The 20291-nt window shown below is 48.2% G+C and overlaps 1 protein-coding gene across 1 annotated transcript in view; it reads left to right on the top strand.

Moving 5' to 3' along the window:
* Positions 1–20291, top strand: part of col6a3 (collagen, type VI, alpha 3) — a 70892-nt gene that overhangs the window by 26212 nt on the left and 24389 nt on the right. Inside the window, 25 exon segments of the mRNA XM_028392931.1 lie at positions 221–820; positions 1059–1652; positions 1888–2487; positions 2726–3319; positions 3555–4154; positions 4393–4986; positions 5222–5442; positions 5444–5822; positions 6061–6654; positions 6890–7489; positions 7727–8320; positions 8663–9262; positions 9500–10093; positions 10329–10928; positions 11166–11759; positions 11995–12594; positions 12832–13425; positions 13661–14260; positions 14498–15091; positions 15327–15926; positions 16164–16757; positions 16993–17592; positions 17830–18423; positions 18659–19258; positions 19496–20089. Of these exon segments, the coding sequence (XP_028248732.1) occupies positions 221–820; positions 1059–1652; positions 1888–2487; positions 2726–3319; positions 3555–4154; positions 4393–4986; positions 5222–5442; positions 5444–5822; positions 6061–6654; positions 6890–7489; positions 7727–8320; positions 8663–9262; positions 9500–10093; positions 10329–10928; positions 11166–11759; positions 11995–12594; positions 12832–13425; positions 13661–14260; positions 14498–15091; positions 15327–15926; positions 16164–16757; positions 16993–17592; positions 17830–18423; positions 18659–19258; positions 19496–20089 (14328 nt within the window).

The raw sequence follows: 20291 nt of genomic DNA, 5'->3' as shown, positions 1-20291 counted from the left end.
ACTTGTATATCCGCAGCCACTGTAGAACAAGATTTGAGGTGCACCAAAGTCAATTTCAATCGTTTCAGATTGGCCAGTGGCACTTTGACAAAACTATTTTGCCAGAAATAGCTCAAGAGCATGTTGTAAACTTGAAAGCTTAGCTTCCACCGTGCGCATTTCACACAGGAAACCTGTGACATCATAAGCTAAACTATGTCCCAAATCTTATGTCCCCTAGTGGTGAGACAAGTACCAGGAAGAGATGTGGTGTTCTTGCTGGATGGATCTGATGGCACTAGAAACGCATTCCCAGCTATGCAAGACTTTGTTAAGAGATTAGTGGAGACACTCAGTGTGGATGACAACAAAGACCGTGTCTCAGTGATTCAGTACAGCAGAGATCCATCTGTCCAGTTCTATCTGAACACATACGTGACCAAGGGCGAGATCCTTAACACCGTCCAAGGTCTGAGGCACAAAGGCGGAAGACCTCTCAACACTGGAGCAGCTCTCCAGTACTTGAGGGACAATGTCTTTACGGCCTCAGCCGGAAGCAGGCGCCTGGAAGGTGTCCCACAGGTCCTGATATTGCTATGCGGTGGACGATCTTTTGACAGTGTTGATGCACCAGCCGCAGCTCTCAAACAGCTGGGTGTCTTGACCTATGCAGTTGGAACCAGAGGCTCTGATAGCAGAGAACTGCAGAGAATAGCCCACGACCCCAGCAATGCTCTATCTGTGTCTGAGTTCACTGAGCTCCCCAGTGTCCAACAGCAGCTTCAGTCCTCCCTGGAAGCTGTGGCTGTTGACGTAACCCCAGAATCACCAACTAGACCTGGTATGTAATCAAACACGGCCTGCTACTCTCCTGAAATGTTACCTGACTTGTTTTACATACAAAGAGGGAAAGAAACTGCGTCTGATATCACTTAGCTCCATCTGTGCAAAACAACTGTTTAAAGGGGGAAGCAAGCAGGGCTACGTGCCTCTAACATATGTAGGCAGACAATTATAACTAGGCCATGAGCGTAACTTTAGCAAGTGTTTTTATGTTATGCCTTCCTGTCTTTTCTCAGTTGACACTGCCAAAAGGGACATTGTATTCCTTCTGGATGGTTCTGACGGCACAAGGAATGGCTTCCCTGCTGTGCTTGATTTTGTTGAGAGAGTTGTGGAGAAACTGAACTTGGGAGAAAACAAAGAGCGTGTCTCTGTGGTCCAGTACAGCAGAGAACCAGAGGTCCATTTCTATCTGAACACGTATACCACAAAAGAGGATGTTGTGGACTCGATCAGAGGGCTTAGACACAGAGGAGGAAGACCCCTGAACACTGGGGCAGCCCTGCAGTATGTCAGGGACAACGTCTTTACAAACTCTTCCGGTAGTCGGCGCCTCCAAGGTGTGCCACAGATGTTGATCCTACTAACTGGTGGCAGGTCTTTTGACAATGTAGATACTCCAGCCTCTGCCCTCAGACAGCAAGGCATCTCTGTGATTGGCATTGGAACAAGGACTGCTGATAGCAGAGAGCTGCAGAAGATATCATATGAGCCTAGTTACGCTCTATCAGTGTCTGAGTTCAGTGATCTCCCCAACGTCCAAGAACAGCTGTCCTCTGTATTGAGCACAGCGCGGCTCAGGGCCACGCCCTTGACACCAACAGTGACGGGTAAGAAACTGATCAACTTGTATATCCGCAGCCACTGTAGAACAAGATTTGAGGTGCACCAAAGTCAATTTCAATCGTTTCAGATTGGCCAGTGGCACTTTGACAAAACTATTTTGCCAGAAATAGCTCAAGAGCATGTTGTAAACTTGAAAGCTTAGCTTCCACCGTGCGCATTTCACACAGGAAACCTGTGACATCATAAGCTAAACTATGTCCCAAATCTTATGTCCCCTAGTGGTGAGACAAGTACCAGGAAGAGATGTGGTGTTCTTGCTGGATGGATCTGATGGCACTAGAAACGCATTCCCAGCTATGCAAGACTTTGTTAAGAGATTAGTGGAGACACTCAGTGTGGATGACAACAAAGACCGTGTCTCAGTGATTCAGTACAGCAGAGATCCATCTGTCCAGTTCTATCTGAACACATACGTGACCAAGGGCGAGATCCTTAACACCGTCCAAGGTCTGAGGCACAAAGGCGGAAGACCTCTCAACACTGGAGCAGCTCTCCAGTACTTGAGGGACAATGTCTTTACGGCCTCAGCCGGAAGCAGGCGCCTGGAAGGTGTCCCACAGGTCCTGATATTGCTATGCGGTGGACGATCTTTTGACAGTGTTGATGCACCAGCCGCAGCTCTCAAACAGCTGGGTGTCTTGACCTATGCAGTTGGAACCAGAGGCTCTGATAGCAGAGAACTGCAGAGAATAGCCCACGACCCCAGCAATGCTCTATCTGTGTCTGAGTTCACTGAGCTCCCCAGTGTCCAACAGCAGCTTCAGTCCTCCCTGGAAGCTGTGGCTGTTGACGTAACCCCAGAATCACCAACTAGACCTGGTATGTAATCAAACACGGCCTGCTACTCTCCTGAAATGTTACCTGACTTATTTTACATACAAAGAGGGAAAGAAACTGCGTCTGATATCACTTAGCTCCATCTGTGCAAAACAACTGTTTAAAGGGGGAAGCAAGCAGGGCTACGTGCCTCTAACATATGTAGGCAGACAATTATAACTAGGCCATGAGCGTAACTTTAGCAAGTGTTTTTATGTTATGCCTTCCTGTCTTTTCTCAGTTGACACTGCCAAAAGGGACATTGTATTCCTTCTGGATGGTTCTGACGGCACAAGGAATGGCTTCCCTGCTGTGCTTGATTTTGTTGAGAGAGTTGTGGAGAAACTGAACTTGGGAGAAAACAAAGAGCGTGTCTCTGTGGTCCAGTACAGCAGAGAACCAGAGGTCCATTTCTATCTGAACACGTATACCACAAAAGAGGATGTTGTGGACTCGATCAGAGGGCTTAGACACAGAGGAGGAAGACCCCTGAACACTGGGGCAGCCCTGCAGTATGTCAGGGACAACGTCTTTACAAACTCTTCCGGTAGTCGGCGCCTCCAAGGTGTGCCACAGATGTTGATCCTACTAACTGGTGGCAGGTCTTTTGACAATGTAGATACTCCAGCCTCTGCCCTCAGACAGCAAGGCATCTCTGTGATTGGCATTGGAACAAGGACTGCTGATAGCAGAGAGCTGCAGAAGATATCATATGAGCCTAGTTACGCTCTATCAGTGTCTGAGTTCAGTGATCTCCCCAACGTCCAAGAACAGCTGTCCTCTGTATTGAGCACAGCGCGGCTCAGGGCCACGCCCTTGACACCAACAGTGACGGGTAAGAAACTGATCAACTTGTATATCCGCAGCCACTGTAGAACAAGATTTGAGGTGCACCAAAGTCAATTTCAATCGTTTCAGATTGGCCAGTGGCACTTTGACAAAACTATTTTGCCAGAAATAGCTCAAGAGCATGTTGTAAACTTGAAAGCTTAGCTTCCACCGTGCGCATTTCACACAGGAAACCTGTGACATCATAAGCTAAACTATGTCCCAAATCTTATGTCCCCTAGTGGTGAGACAAGTACCAGGAAGAGATGTGGTGTTCTTGCTGGATGGATCTGATGGCACTAGAAACGCATTCCCAGCTATGCAAGACTTTGTTAAGAGATTAGTGGAGACACTCAGTGTGGATGACAACAAAGACCGTGTCTCAGTGATTCAGTACAGCAGAGATCCATCTGTCCAGTTCTATCTGAACACATACGTGACCAAGGGCGAGATCCTTAACACCGTCCAAGGTCTGAGGCACAAAGGCGGAAGACCTCTCAACACTGGAGCAGCTCTCCAGTACTTGAGGGACAATGTCTTTACGGCCTCAGCCGGAAGCAGGCGCCTGGAAGGTGTCCCACAGGTCCTGATATTGCTATGCGGTGGACGATCTTTTGACAGTGTTGATGCACCAGCCGCAGCTCTCAAACAGCTGGGTGTCTTGACCTATGCAGTTGGAACCAGAGGCTCTGATAGCAGAGAACTGCAGAGAATAGCCCACGACCCCAGCAATGCTCTATCTGTGTCTGAGTTCACTGAGCTCCCCAGTGTCCAACAGCAGCTTCAGTCCTCCCTGGAAGCTGTGGCTGTTGACGTAACCCCAGAATCACCAACTAGACCTGGTATGTAATCAAACACGGCCTGCTACTCTCCTGAAATGTTACCTGACTTATTTTACATACAAAGAGGGAAAGAAACTGCGTCTGATATCACTTAGCTCCATCTGTGCAAAACAACTGTTTAAAGGGGGAAGCAAGCAGGGCTACGTGCCTCTAACATATGTAGGCAGACAATTATAACTAGGCCATGAGCGTAACTTTAGCAAGTGTTTTTATGTTATGCCTTCCTGTCTTTTCTCAGTTGACACTGCCAAAAGGGACATTGTATTCCTTCTGGATGGTTCTGACGGCACAAGGAATGGCTTCCCTGCTGTGCTTGATTTTGTTGAGAGAGTTGTGGAGAAACTGAACTTGGGAGAAAACAAAGAGCGTGTCTCTGTGGTCCAGTACAGCAGAGAACCAGAGGTCCATTTCTATCTGAACACGTATACCACAAAAGAGGATGTTGTGGACTCGATCAGAGGGCTTAGACACAGAGGAGGAAGACCCCTGAACACTGGGGCAGCCCTGCAGTATGTCAGGGACAACGTCTTTACAAACTCTTCCGGTAGTCGGCGCCTCCAAGGTGTGCCACAGATGTTGATCCTACTAACTGGTGGCAGGTCTTTTGACAATGTAGATACTCCAGCCTCTGCCCTCAGACAGCAAGGCATCTCTGTGATTGGCATTGGAACAAGGACTGCTGATAGCAGAGAGCTGCAGAAGATATCATATGAGCCTAGTTACGCTCTATCAGTGTCTGAGTTCAGTGATCTCCCCAACGTCCAAGAACAGCTGTCCTCTGTATTGAGCACAGCGCGGCTCAGGGCCACGCCCTTGACACCAACAGTGACGGGTAAGAAACTGATCAACTTGTATATCCGCAGCCACTGTAGAACAAGATTTGAGGTGCACCAAAGTCAATTTCAATCGTTTCAGATTGACCAGTGGCACTTTGACAAAACTATTTTGCCAGAAATAGCTCAAGAGCATGTTGTAAACTTGAAAGCTTAGCTTCCACCGTGCGCATTTCACACAGGAAACCTGTGACATCATAAGCTAAACTATGTCCCAAATCTTATGTCCCCTAGTGGTGAGACAAGTACCAGGAAGAGATGTGGTGTTCTTGCTGGATGGATCTGATGGCACTAGAAACGCATTCCCAGCTATGCAAGACTTTGTTAAGAGATTAGTGGAGACACTCAGTGTGGATGACAACAAAGACCGTGTCTCAGTGATTCAGTACAGCAGAGATCCATCTGTCCAGTTCTATCTGAACACATACGTGACCAAGGGCGAGATCCTTAACACCTGTCCAAGGTCTGAGGCACAAAGGCGGAAGACCTCTCAACACTGGAGCAGCTCTCCAGTACTTGAGGGACAATGTCTTTACGGCCTCAGCCGGAAGCAGGCGCCTGGAAGGTGTCCCACAGGTCCTGATATTGCTATGCGGTGGACGATCTTTTGACAGTGTTGATGCACCAGCCGCAGCTCTCAAACAGCTGGGTGTCTTGACCTATGCAGTTGGAACCAGAGGCTCTGATAGCAGAGAACTGCAGAGAATAGCCCACGACCCCAGCAATGCTCTATCTGTGTCTGAGTTCACTGAGCTCCCCAGTGTCCAACAGCAGCTTCAGTCCTCCCTGGAAGCTGTGGCTGTTGACGTAACCCCAGAATCACCAACTAGACCTGGTATGTAATCAAACACTGCCTGCTACTCTCCTGAAATGTTACCTGACTTATTTTACATACAAAGAGGGAAAGAAACTGCGTCTGATATCACTTAGCTCCATCTGTGCAAAACAACTGTTTAAAGGGGGAAGCAAGCAGGGCTACGTGCCTCTAACATATGTAGGCAGACAATTATGACTAGGCCATGAGCGTAACTTTAGCAAGTGTTTTTATGTTATGCCTTCCTGTCTTTTCTCAGTTGACACTGCCAAAAGGGACATTGTATTCCTTCTGGATGGTTCTGACGGCACAAGGAATGGCTTCCCTGCTGTGCTTGATTTTGTTGAGAGAGTTGTGGAGAAACTGAACTTGGGAGAAAACAAAGAGCGTGTCTCTGTGGTCCAGTACAGCAGAGAACCAGAGGTCCATTTCTATCTGAACACGTATACCACAAAAGAGGATGTTGTGGACTCGATCAGAGGGCTTAGACACAGAGGAGGAAGACCCCTGAACACTGGGGCAGCCCTGCAGTATGTCAGGGACAACGTCTTTACAAACTCTTCCGGTAGTCGGCGCCTCCAAGGTGTGCCACAGATGTTGATCCTACTAACTGGTGGCAGGTCTTTTGACAATGTAGATACTCCAGCCTCTGCCCTCAGACAGCAAGGCATCTCTGTGATTGGCATTGGAACAAGGACTGCTGATAGCAGAGAGCTGCAGAAGATATCATATGAGCCTAGTTACGCTCTATCAGTGTCTGAGTTCAGTGATCTCCCCAACGTCCAAGAACAGCTGTCCTCTGTATTGAGCACAGCGCGGCTCAGGGCCACGCCCTTGACACCAACAGTGACGGGTAAGAAACTGATCAACTTGTATATCCGCAGCCACTGTAGAACAAGATTTGAGGTGCACCAAAGTCAATTTCAATCGTTTCAGATTGACCAGTGGCACTTTGACAAAACTATTTTGCCAGAAATAGCTCAAGAGCATGTTGTAAACTTGAAAGCTTAGCTTCCACCGTGCGCATTTCACACAGGAAACCTGTGACATCATAAGCTAAACTATGTCCCAAATCTTATGTCCCCTAGTGGTGAGACAAGTACCAGGAAGAGATGTGGTGTTCTTGCTGGATGGATCTGATGGCACTAGAAACGCATTCCCAGCTATGCAAGACTTTGTTAAGAGATTTGTGGAGACACTCAGTGTGGATGACAACAAAGACCGTGTCTCAGTGGTTCAGTACAGCAGAGATCCAGCTGTCCAGTTCTATCTGAACACATACGTGACCAAGGGCGAGATCCTTAACACTGTCCAAGGTCTGAGGCACAAAGGCGGAAGACCTCTCAACACTGGAGCAGCTCTCCAGTACTTGAGGGACAATGTCTTTACAGCCTCAGCCGGAAGCAGGCGCCTGGAAGGTGTCCCACAGGTCCTGATATTGCTATGCGGTGGACGATCTTTTGACAGTGTTGATGCACCAGCCGCAGCTCTCAAACAGCTGGGTGTCTTGACCTATGCAGTTGGAACCAGAGGCTCTGATAGCAGAGAACTGCAGAGAATAGCCCACGACCCCAGCAATGCTCTATCTGTGTCTGAGTTCACTGAGCTCCCCAGTGTCCAACAGCAGCTTCAGTCCTCCCTGGAAGCTGTGGCTGTTGACGTAACCCCAGAATCACCAACTAGACCTGGTATGTAATCAAACACGGCCTGCTACTCTCCTGAATGTTACCTGACTTATTTTACATACAAAGAGGGAAAGAAACTGCGTCTGATATCACTTAGCTCCATCTGTGCAAAACAACTGTTTAAAGGGGGGAGCAAGCAGGGCTACGTGCCTCTAACATATGTAGGCAGACAATTATGACTAGGCCATTAGCGTAACTTTAGCAAGTGTTTTGATGTTATGCCTTCCTGTCTTTTCTCAGTTGACACTGCCAAAAGGGACATTGTATTCCTTCTGGATGGTTCTGACGGCACAAGGAATGGCTTCCCTGCTGTGCTTGATTTTGTTGAGAGAGTTGTGGAGAAACTGAACTTGGGAGAAAACAAAGAGCGTGTCTCTGTGGTCCAGTACAGCAGAGAACCAGAGGTCCATTTCTATCTGAACACGTATACCACAAAAGAGGATGTTGTGGACTCGATCAGGGGGCTTAGACACAGAGGAGGAAGACCCCTGAACACTGGGGCAGCCCTGCAGTATGTCAGGGACAACGTCTTTACAAACTCTTCCGGTAGTCGGCGCCTCCAAGGTGTGCCACAGATGTTGATCCTACTAACTGGTGGCAGGTCTTTTGACAATGTAGATACTCCAGCCTCTGCCCTCAGACAGCAAGGCATCTCTGTGATTGGCATTGGAACAAGGACTGCTGATAGCAGAGAGCTGCAGAAGATATCATATGAGCCTAGTTACGCTCTATCAGTGTCTGAGTTCAGTGATCTCCCCAACGTCCAAGAACAGCTGTCCTCTGTATTGAGCACAGCGCGGCTCAGGGCCACGCCCTTGACACCAACAGTGACGGGTAAGAAACTGATCAACTTGTATATCCGCAGCCACTGTAGAACAAGATTTGAGGTGCACCAAAGTCAATTTCAATCGTTTCAGATTGACCAGTGGCACTTTGACAGGGTAAGAAACTGATCAACTTGTATATCCGCAGCCACTGTAGAACAAGATTTGAGGTGCACCAAAGTCAATTTCAATCGTTTCAGATTGACCAGTGGCACTTTGACAAAACTATTTTGCCAGAAATAGCTCAAGAGCATGTTGTAAACTTGAAAGCTTAGCTTCCACCGTGCGCATTTCACACAGGAAACCTGTGACATCATAAGCTAAACTATGTCCCAAATCTTATGTCCCCTAGTGGTGAGACAAGTACCAGGAAGAGATGTGGTGTTCTTGCTGGATGGATCTGATGGCACTAGAAACGCATTCCCAGCTATGCAAGACTTTGTTAAGAGATTTGTGGAGACACTCAGTGTGGATGACAACAAAGACCGTGTCTCAGTGGTTCAGTACAGCAGAGATCCAGCTGTCCAGTTCTATCTGAACACATACGTGACCAAGGGCGAGATCCTTAACACTGTCCAAGGTCTGAGGCACAAAGGCGGAAGACCTCTCAACACTGGAGCAGCTCTCCAGTACTTGAGGGACAATGTCTTTACGGCCTCAGCCGGAAGCAGGCGCCTGGAAGGTGTCCCACAGGTCCTGATATTGCTATGCGGTGGACGATCTTTTGACAGTGTTGATGCACCAGCCGCAGCTCTCAAACAGCTGGGTGTCTTGACCTATGCAGTTGGAACCAGAGGCTCTGATAGCAGAGAACTGCAGAGAATAGCCCACGACCCCAGCAATGCTCTATCTGTGTCTGAGTTCACTGAGCTCCCCAGTGTCCAACAGCAGCTTCAGTCCTCCCTGGAAGCTGTGGTTGTTGACGTAACCCCAGAATCACCAACTAGACCTGGTATGTAATCAAACACGGCCTGCTACTCTCCTGGAATGTTACCTGACTTATTTTACATACAAAGAGGGAAAGAAACTGCGTCTGATATCACTTAGCTCCATCTGTGCAAAACAACTGTTTAAAGGGGGAGCAAGCAGGGCTACGTGCCTCTAACATATGTAGGCAGACAATTATGACTAGGCCATTAGCGTAACTTTAGCAAGTGTTTTGATGTTATGCCTTCCTGTCTTTTCTCAGTTGACACTGCCAAAAGGGACATTGTATTCCTTCTGGATGGTTCTGACGGCACAAGGAATGGCTTCCCTGCTGTGCTTGATTTTGTTGAGAGAGTTGTGGAGAAACTGAACTTGGGAGAAAACAAAGAGCGTGTCTCTGTGGTCCAGTACAGCAGAGAACCAGAGGTCCATTTCTATCTGAACACGTATACCACAAAAGAGGATGTTGTGGACTCGATCAGGGGGCTTAGACACAGAGGAGGAAGACCCCTGAACACTGGGGCAGCCCTGCAGTATGTCAGGGACAACGTCTTTACAAACTCTTCCGGTAGTCGGCGCCTCCAAGGTGTGCCACAGATGTTGATCCTACTAACTGGTGGCAGGTCTTTTGACAATGTAGATACTCCAGCCTCTGCCCTCAGACAGCAAGGCATCTCTGTGATTGGCATTGGAACAAGGACTGCTGATAGCAGAGAGCTGCAGAAGATATCATATGAGCCTAGTTACGCTCTATCAGTGTCTGAGTTCAGTGATCTCCCCAACGTCCAAGAACAGCTGTCCTCTGTATTGAGCACAGCGCGGCTCAGGGCCACGCCCTTGACACCAACAGTGACGGGTAAGAAACTGATCAACTTGTATATCCGCAGCCACTGTAGAACAAGATTTGAGGTGCACCAAAGTCAATTTCAATCGTTTCAGATTGACCAGTGGCACTTTGACAAAACTATTTTGCCAGAAATAGCTCAAGAGCATGTTGTAAACTTGAAAGCTTAGCTTCCACCGTGCGCATTTCACACAGGAAACCTGTGACATCATAAGCTAAACTATGTCCCAAATCTTATGTCCCCTAGTGGTGAGACAAGTACCAGGAAGAGATGTGGTGTTCTTGCTGGATGGATCTGATGGCACTAGAAACGCATTCCCAGCTATGCAAGACTTTGTTAAGAGATTTGTGGAGACACTCAGTGTGGATGACAACAAAGACCGTGTCTCAGTGGTTCAGTACAGCAGAGATCCAGCTGTCCAGTTCTATCTGAACACATACGTGACCAAGGGCGAGATCCTTAACACTGTCCAAGGTCTGAGGCACAAAGGCGGAAGACCTCTCAACACTGGAGCAGCTCTCCAGTACTTGAGGGACAATGTCTTTACGGCCTCAGCCGGAAGCAGGCGCCTGGAAGGTGTCCCACAGGTCCTGATATTGCTATGCGGTGGACGATCTTTTGACAGTGTTGATGCACCAGCCGCAGCTCTCAAACAGCTGGGTGTCTTGACCTATGCAGTTGGAACCAGAGGCTCTGATAGCAGAGAACTGCAGAGAATAGCCCACGACCCCAGCAATGCTCTATCTGTGTCTGAGTTCACTGAGCTCCCCAGTGTCCAACAGCAGCTTCAGTCCTCCCTGGAAGCTGTGGTTGTTGACGTAACCCCAGAATCACCAACTAGACCTGGTATGTAATCAAACACGGCCTGCTACTCTCCTGGAATGTTACCTGACTTATTTTACATACAAAGAGGGAAAGAAACTGCGTCTGATATCACTTAGCTCCATCTGTGCAAAACAACTGTTTAAAGGGGGAGCAAGCAGGGCTACGTGCCTCTAACATATGTAGGCAGACAATTATGACTAGGCCATTAGCGTAACTTTAGCAAGTGTTTTGATGTTATGCCTTCCTGTCTTTTCTCAGTTGACACTGCCAAAAGGGACATTGTATTCCTTCTGGATGGTTCTGACGGCACAAGGAATGGCTTCCCTGCTGTGCTTGATTTTGTTGAGAGAGTTGTGGAGAAACTGAACTTGGGAGAAAACAAAGAGCGTGTCTCTGTGGTCCAGTACAGCAGAGAACCAGAGGTCCATTTCTATCTGAACACGTATACCACAAAAGAGGATGTTGTGGACTCGATCAGGGGGCTTAGACACAGAGGAGGAAGACCCCTGAACACTGGGGCAGCCCTGCAGTATGTCAGGGACAACGTCTTTACAAACTCTTCCGGTAGTCGGCGCCTCCAAGGTGTGCCACAGATGTTGATCCTACTAACTGGTGGCAGGTCTTTTGACAATGTAGATACTCCAGCCTCTGCCCTCAGACAGCAAGGCATCTCTGTGATTGGCATTGGAACAAGGACTGCTGATAGCAGAGAGCTGCAGAAGATATCATATGAGCCTAGTTACGCTCTATCAGTGTCTGAGTTCAGTGATCTCCCCAACGTCCAAGAACAGCTGTCCTCTGTATTGAGCACAGCGCGGCTCAGGGCCACGCCCTTGACACCAACAGTGACGGGTAAGAAACTGATCAACTTGTATATCCGCAGCCACTGTAGAACAAGATTTGAGGTGCACCAAAGTCAATTTCAATCGTTTCAGATTGACCAGTGGCACTTTGACAAAACTATTTTGCCAGAAATAGCTCAAGAGCATGTTGTAAACTTGAAAGCTTAGCTTCCACCGTGCGCATTTCACACAGGAAACCTGTGACATCATAAGCTAAACTATGTCCCAAATCTTATGTCCCCTAGTGGTGAGACAAGTACCAGGAAGAGATGTGGTGTTCTTGCTGGATGGATCTGATGGCACTAGAAACGCATTCCCAGCTATGCAAGACTTTGTTAAGAGATTTGTGGAGACACTCAGTGTGGATGACAACAAAGACCGTGTCTCAGTGGTTCAGTACAGCAGAGATCCAGCTGTCCAGTTCTATCTGAACACATACGTGACCAAGGGCGAGATCCTTAACACTGTCCAAGGTCTGAGGCACAAAGGCGGAAGACCTCTCAACACTGGAGCAGCTCTCCAGTACTTGAGGGACAATGTCTTTACGGCCTCAGCCGGAAGCAGGCGCCTGGAAGGTGTCCCACAGGTCCTGATATTGCTATGCGGTGGACGATCTTTTGACAGTGTTGATGCACCAGCCGCAGCTCTCAAACAGCTGGGTGTCTTGACCTATGCAGTTGGAACCAGAGGCTCTGATAGCAGAGAACTGCAGAGAATAGCCCACGACCCCAGCAATGCTCTATCTGTGTCTGAGTTCACTGAGCTCCCCAGTGTCCAACAGCAGCTTCAGTCCTCCCTGGAAGCTGTGGTTGTTGACGTAACCCCAGAATCACCAACTAGACCTGGTATGTAATCAAACACGGCCTGCTACTCTCCTGGAATGTTACCTGACTTATTTTACATACAAAGAGGGAAAGAAACTGCGTCTGATATCACTTAGCTCCATCTGTGCAAAACAACTGTTTAAAGGGGGAGCAAGCAGGGCTACGTGCCTCTAACATATGTAGGCAGACAATTATGACTAGGCCATTAGCGTAACTTTAGCAAGTGTTTTGATGTTATGCCTTCCTGTCTTTTCTCAGTTGACACTGCCAAAAGGGACATTGTATTCCTTCTGGATGGTTCTGACGGCACAAGGAATGGCTTCCCTGCTGTGCTTGATTTTGTTGAGAGAGTTGTGGAGAAACTGAACTTGGGAGAAAACAAAGAGCGTGTCTCTGTGGTCCAGTACAGCAGAGAACCAGAGGTCCATTTCTATCTGAACACGTATACCACAAAAGAGGATGTTGTGGACTCGATCAGGGGGCTTAGACACAGAGGAGGAAGACCCCTGAACACTGGGGCAGCCCTGCAGTATGTCAGGGACAACGTCTTTACAAACTCTTCCGGTAGTCGGCGCCTCCAAGGTGTGCCACAGATGTTGATCCTACTAACTGGTGGCAGGTCTTTTGACAATGTAGATACTCCAGCCTCTGCCCTCAGACAGCAAGGCATCTCTGTGATTGGCATTGGAACAAGGACTGCTGATAGCAGAGAGCTGCAGAAGATATCATATGAGCCTAGTTACGCTCTATCAGTGTCTGAGTTCAGTGATCTCCCCAACGTCCAAGAACAGCTGTCCTCTGTATTGAGCACAGCGCGGCTCAGGGCCACGCCCTTGACACCAACAGTGACGGGTAAGAAACTGATCAACTTGTATATCCGCAGCCACTGTAGAACAAGATTTGAGGTGCACCAAAGTCAATTTCAATCGTTTCAGATTGACCAGTGGCACTTTGACAAAACTATTTTGCCAGAAATAGCTCAAGAGCATGTTGTAAACTTGAAAGCTTAGCTTCCACCGTGCGCATTTCACACAGGAAACCTGTGACATCATAAGCTAAACTATGTCCCAAATCTTATGTCCCCTAGTGGTGAGACAAGTACCAGGAAGAGATGTGGTGTTCTTGCTGGATGGATCTGATGGCACTAGAAACGCATTCCCAGCTATGCAAGACTTTGTTAAGAGATTTGTGGAGACACTCAGTGTGGATGACAACAAAGACCGTGTCTCAGTGGTTCAGTACAGCAGAGATCCAGCTGTCCAGTTCTATCTGAACACATACGTGACCAAGGGCGAGATCCTTAACACTGTCCAAGGTCTGAGGCACAAAGGCGGAAGACCTCTCAACACTGGAGCAGCTCTCCAGTACTTGAGGGACAATGTCTTTACAGCCTCAGCCGGAAGCAGGCGCCTGGAAGGTGTCCCACAGGTCCTGATATTGCTATGCGGTGGACGATCTTTTGACAGTGTTGATGCACCAGCCGCAGCTCTCAAACAGCTGGGTGTCTTGACCTATGCAGTTGGAACCAGAGGCTCTGATAGCAGAGAACTGCAGAGAATAGCCCACGACCCCAGCAATGCTCTATCTGTGTCTGAGTTCACTGAGCTCCCCAGTGTCCAACAGCAGCTTCAGTCCTCCCTGGAAGCTGTGGTTGTTGACGTAACCCCAGAATCACCAACTAGACCTGGTATGTAATCAAACACGGCCTGCTACTCTCCTGGAATGTTACCTGACTTATTTTACATACAAAGAGGGAAAGAAACTACGTCTGATATCACTTAGCTCCATCTGTGCAAAACAACTGTTTAAAGGGGGAGCAAGCAGGGCTACGTGCCTCTAACATATGTAGGCAGACAATTATGACTAGGCCATTAGCGTAACTTTAGCAAGTGTTTTGATGTTATGCCTTCCTGTCTTTTCTCAGTTGACACTGCCAAAAGGGACATTGTATTCCTTCTGGATGGTTCTGACGGCACAAGGAATGGCTTCCCTGCTGTGCTTGATTTTGTTGAGAGAGTTGTGGAGAAACTGAACTTGGGAGAAAACAAAGAGCGTGTCTCTGTGGTCCAGTACAGCAGAGAACCAGAGGTCCATTTCTATCTGAACACGTATACCACAAAAGAGGATGTTGTGGACTCGATCAGGGGGCTTAGACACAGAGGAGGAAGACCCCTGAACACTGGGGCAGCCCTGCAGTATGTCAGGGACAACGTCTTTACAAACTCTTCCGGTAGTCGGCGCCTCCAAGGTGTGCCACAGATGTTGATCCTACTAACTGGTGGCAGGTCTTTTGACAATGTAGATACTCCAGCCTCTGCCCTCAGACAGCAAGGCATCTCTGTGATTGGCATTGGAACAAGGACTGCTGATAGCAGAGAGCTGCAGAAGATATCATATGAGCCTAGTTACGCTCTATCAGTGTCTGAGTTCAGTGATCTCCCCAACGTCCAAGAACAGCTGTCCTCTGTATTGAGCACAGCGCGGCTCAGGGCCACGCCCTTGACACCAACAGTGACGGGTAAGAAACTGATCAACTTGTATATCCGCAGCCACTGTAGAACAAGATTTGAGGTGCACCAAAGTCAATTTCAATCGTTTCAGATTGACCAGTGGCACTTTGACAAAACTATTTTGCCAGAAATAGCTCAAGAGCATGTTGTAAACTTGAAAGCTTAGCTTCCACCGTGCGCATTTCACACAGGAAACCTGTGACATCATAAGCTAAACTATGTCCCAAATCTTATGTCCCCTAGTGGTGAGACAAGTACCAGGAAGAGATGTGGTGTTCTTGCTGGATGGATCTGATGGCACTAGAAACGCATTCCCAGCTATGCAAGACTTTGTTAAGAGATTTGTGGAGACACTCAGTGTGGATGACAACAAAGACCGTGTCTCAGTGGTTCAGTACAGCAGAGATCCAGCTGTCCAGTTCTATCTGAACACATACGTGACCAAGGGCGAGATCCTTAACACTGTCCAAGGTCTGAGGCACAAAGGCGGAAGACCTCTCAACACTGGAGCAGCTCTCCAGTACTTGAGGGACAATGTCTTTACGGCCTCAGCCGGAAGCAGGCGCCTGGAAGGTGTTCCACAGGTCCTGATATTGCTATGCGGTGGACGATCTTTTGACAGTGTTGATGCACCAGCTGCAGCTCTCAAACAGCTGGGTGTCTTGACCTATGCAGTTGGAACCAGAGGCTCTGATAGCAGAGAACTGCAGAGAATAGCACACGACCCCAGCAATGCTCTATCTGTGTCTGAGTTCACTGAGCTCCCCAGTGTCCAACAGCAGCTTCAGTCCTCCCTGGAAGCTGTGGTTGTTGACGTAACCCCAGAATCACCAACTAGACCTGGTATGTAATCAAACACGGCCTGCTACTCTCCTGGAATGTTACCTGACTTATTTTACATACAAAGAGGGAAAGAAACTGCGTCTGATATCACTTAGCTCCATCTGTGCAAAACAACTGTTTAAAGGGGGAGCAAGCAGGGCTACGTGCCTCTAACATATGTAGGCAGACAATTATGACTAGGCCATTAGCGTAACTTTAGCAAGTGTTTTGATGTTATGCCTTCCTGTCTTTTCTCAGTTGACACTGCCAAAAGGGACATTGTATTCCTTCTGGATGGTTCTGACGGCACAAGGAATGGCTTCCCTGCTGTGCTTGATTTTGTTGAGAGAGTTGTGGAGAAACTGAACTTGGGAGAAAACAAAGAGCGTGTCTCTGTGGTCCAGTACAGCAGAGAACCAGAGGTCCATTTCTATCTGAACACGTATACCACAAAAGAGGATGTTGTGGACTCGATCAGGGGGCTTAGACACAGAGGAGGAAGACCCCTGAACACTGGGGCAGCCCTGCAGTATGTCAGGGACAACGTCTTTACAAACTCTTCCGGTAGTCGGCGCCTCCAAGGTGTGCCACAGATGTTGATCCTACTAACTGGTGGCAGGTCTTTTGACAATGTAGATACTCCAGCCTCTGCCCTCAGACAGCAAGGCATCTCTGTGATTGGCATTGGAACAAGGACTGCTGATAGCAGAGAGCTGCAGAAGATATCATATGAGCCTAGTTACGCTCTATCAGTGTCTGAGTTCAGTGATCTCCCCAACGTCCAAGAACAGCTGTCCTCTGTATTGAGCACAGCGCGGCTCAGGGCCACGCCCTTGACACCAACAGTGACGGGTAAGAAACTGATCAACTTGTATATCCGCAGCCACTGTAGAACAAGATTTGAGGTGCACCAAAGTCAATTTCAATCGTTTCAGATTGACCAGTGGCACTTTGACAAAACTATTTTGCCAGAAATAGCTCAAGAGCATGTTGTAAACTTGAAAGCTTAGCTTCCACCGTGCGCATTTCACACAGGAAACCTGTGACATCATAAGCTAAACTATGTCCCAAATCTTATGTCCCCTAGTGGTGAGACAAGTACCAGGAAGAGATGTGGTGTTCTTGCTGGATGGATCTGATGGCACTAGAAACGCATTCCCAGCTATGCAAGACTTTGTTAAGAGATTTGTGGAGACACTCAGTGTGGATGACAACAAAGACCGTGTCTCAGTGGTTCAGTACAGCAGAGATCCAGCTGTCCAGTTCTATCTGAACACATACGTGACCAAGGGCGAGATCCTTAACACTGTCCAAGGTCTGAGGCACAAAGGCGGAAGACCTCTCAACACTGGAGCAGCTCTCCAGTACTTGAGGGACAATGTCTTTACGGCCTCAGCCGGAAGCAGGCGCCTGGAAGGTGTTCCACAGGTCCTGATATTGCTATGCGGTGGACGATCTTTTGACAGTGTTGATGCACCAGCTGCAGCTCTCAAACAGCTGGGTGTCTTGACCTATGCAGTTGGAACCAGAGGCTCTGATAGCAGAGAACTGCAGAGAATAGCACACGACCCCAGCAATGCTCTATCTGTGTCTGAGTTCACTGAGCTCCCCAGTGTCCAACAGCAGCTTCAGTCCTCCCTGGAAGCTGTGGTTGTTGACGTAACCCCAGAATCACCAACTAGACCTGGTATGTAATCAAACACGGCCTGCTACTCTCCTGGAATGTTACCTGACTTATTTTACATACAAAGAGGGAAAGAAACTGCGTCTGATATCACTTAGCTCCATCTGTGCAAAACAACTGTTTAAAGGGGGAGCAAGCAGGGCTACGTGCCTCTAACATATGTAGGCAGACAATTATGACTAGGCCATTAGCGTAACTTTAGCAAGTGTTTTGATGTTATGCCTTCCTGTCTTTTCTCAGTTGACACTGCCAAAAGGGACATTGTATTCCTTCTGGATGGTTCTGACGGCACAAGGAATGGCTTCCCTGCTGTGCTTGATTTTGTTGAGAGAGTTGTGGAGAAACTGAACTTGGGAGAAAACAAAGAGCGTGTCTCTGTGGTCCAGTACAGCAGAGAACCAGAGGTCCATTTCTATCTGAACACGTATACCACAAAAGAGGATGTTGTGGACTCGATCAGGGGGCTTAGACACAGAGGAGGAAGACCCCTGAACACTGGGGCAGCCCTGCAGTATGTCAGGGACAACGTCTTTACAAACTCTTCCGGTAGTCGGCGCCTCCAAGGTGTGCCACAGATGTTGATCCTACTAACTGGTGGCAGGTCTTTTGACAATGTAGATACTCCAGCCTCTGCCCTCAGACAGCAAGGCATCTCTGTGATTGGCATTGGAACAAGGACTGCTGATAGCAGAGAGCTGCAGAAGATATCATATGAGCCTAGTTACGCTCTATCAGTGTCTGAGTTCAGTGATCTCCCCAACGTCCAAGAACAGCTGTCCTCTGTATTGAGCACAGCGCGGCTCAGGGCCACGCCCTTGACACCAACAGTGACGGGTAAGAAACTGATCAACTTGTATATCCGCAGCCACTGTAGAACAAGATTTGAGGTGCACCAAAGTCAATTTCAATCGTTTCAGATTGACCAGTGGCACTTTGACAAAACTATTTTGCCAGAAATAGCTCAAGAGCATGTTGTAAACTTGAAAGCTTAGCTTCCACCGTGCGCATTTCACACAGGAAACCTGTGACATCATAAGCTAAACTATGTCCCAAATCTTATGTCCCCTAGTGGTGAGACAAGTACCAGGAAGAGATGTGGTGTTCTTGCTGGATGGATCTGATGGCACTAGAAACGCATTCCCAGCTATGCAAGACTTTGTTAAGAGATTTGTGGAGACACTCAGTGTGGATGACAACAAAGACCGTGTCTCAGTGGTTCAGTACAGCAGAGATCCAGCTGTCCAGTTCTATCTGAACACATACGTGACCAAGGGCGAGATCCTTAACACTGTCCAAGGTCTGAGGCACAAAGGCGGAAGACCTCTCAACACTGGAGCAGCTCTCCAGTACTTGAGGGACAATGTCTTTACAGCCTCAGCCGGAAGCAGGCGCCTGGAAGGTGTCCCACAGGTCCTGATATTGCTATGCGGTGGACGATCTTTTGACAGTGTTGATGCACCAGCCGCAGCTCTCAAACAGCTGGGTGTCTTGACCTATGCAGTTGGAACCAGAGGCTCTGATAGCAGAGAACTGCAGAGAATAGCCCACGACCCCAGCAATGCTCTATCTGTGTCTGAGTTCACTGAGCTCCCCAGTGTCCAACAGCAGCTTCAGTCCTCCCTGGAAGCTGTGGCTGTTGACGTAACCCCAGAATCACCAACTAGACCTGGTATGTAATCAAACACGGCCTGCTACTCTCCTGGAATGTTACCTGACTTATTTTACATACAAAGAGGGAAAGAAACTGCGTCTGATATCACTTAGCTCCATCTGTGCAAAACAACTGTTTAAAGGGGGAGCAAGCAGGGCTACCTGCCTCTAACATATGTAGGCAGACAATTATGACTAGGCCATTAGCGTAACTTTAGCAAGTGTTTTGATGTTATGCCTTCCTGTCTTTTCTCAGTTGACACTGCCAAAAGGGACATTGTATTCCTTCTGGATGGTTCTGACGGCACAAGGAATGGCTTCCCTGCTGTGCTTGATTTTGTTGAGAGAGTTGTGGAGAAACTGAACTTGGGAGAAAACAAAGAGCGTGTCTCTGTGGTCCAGTACAGCAGAGAACCAGAGGTCCATTTCTATCTGAACACGTATACCACAAAAGAGGATGTTGTGGACTCGATCAGGGGGCTTAGACACAGAGGAGGAAGACCCCTGAACACTGGGGCAGCCCTGCAGTATGTCAGGGACAACGTCTTTACAAACTCTTCCGGTAGTCGGCGCCTCCAAGGTGTGCCACAGATGTTGATCCTACTAACTGGTGGCAGGTCTTTTGACAATGTAGATACTCCAGCCTCTGCCCTCAGACAGCAAGGCATCTCTGTGATTGGCATTGGAACAAGGACTGCTGATAGCAGAGAGCTGCAGAAGATATCATATGAGCCTAGTTACGCTCTATCAGTGTCTGAGTTCAGTGATCTCCCCAACGTCCAAGAACAGCTGTCCTCTGTATTGAGCACAGCGCGGCTCAGGGCCACGCCCTTGACACCAACAGTGACGGGTAAGAAACTGATCAACTTGTATATCCGCAGCCACTGTAGAACAAGATTTGAGGTGCACCAAAGTCAATTTCAATCGTTTCAGATTGACCAGTGGCACTTTGACAAAACTATTTTGCCAGAAATAGCTCAAGAGCATGTTGTAAACTTGAAAGCTTAGCTTCCACCGTGCGCATTTCACACAGGAAACCTGTGACATCATAA

Source organism: Parambassis ranga, chromosome 21, assembly GCF_900634625.1.
Source record: "Parambassis ranga chromosome 21, fParRan2.1, whole genome shotgun sequence".
NCBI classification, from domain to species: Eukaryota; Metazoa; Chordata; class Actinopteri; family Ambassidae; genus Parambassis; species Parambassis ranga.
The sequence above is the reverse complement of the archived record's forward strand: the minus strand, read 5'-3'. Positions and strand labels throughout refer to the sequence as shown.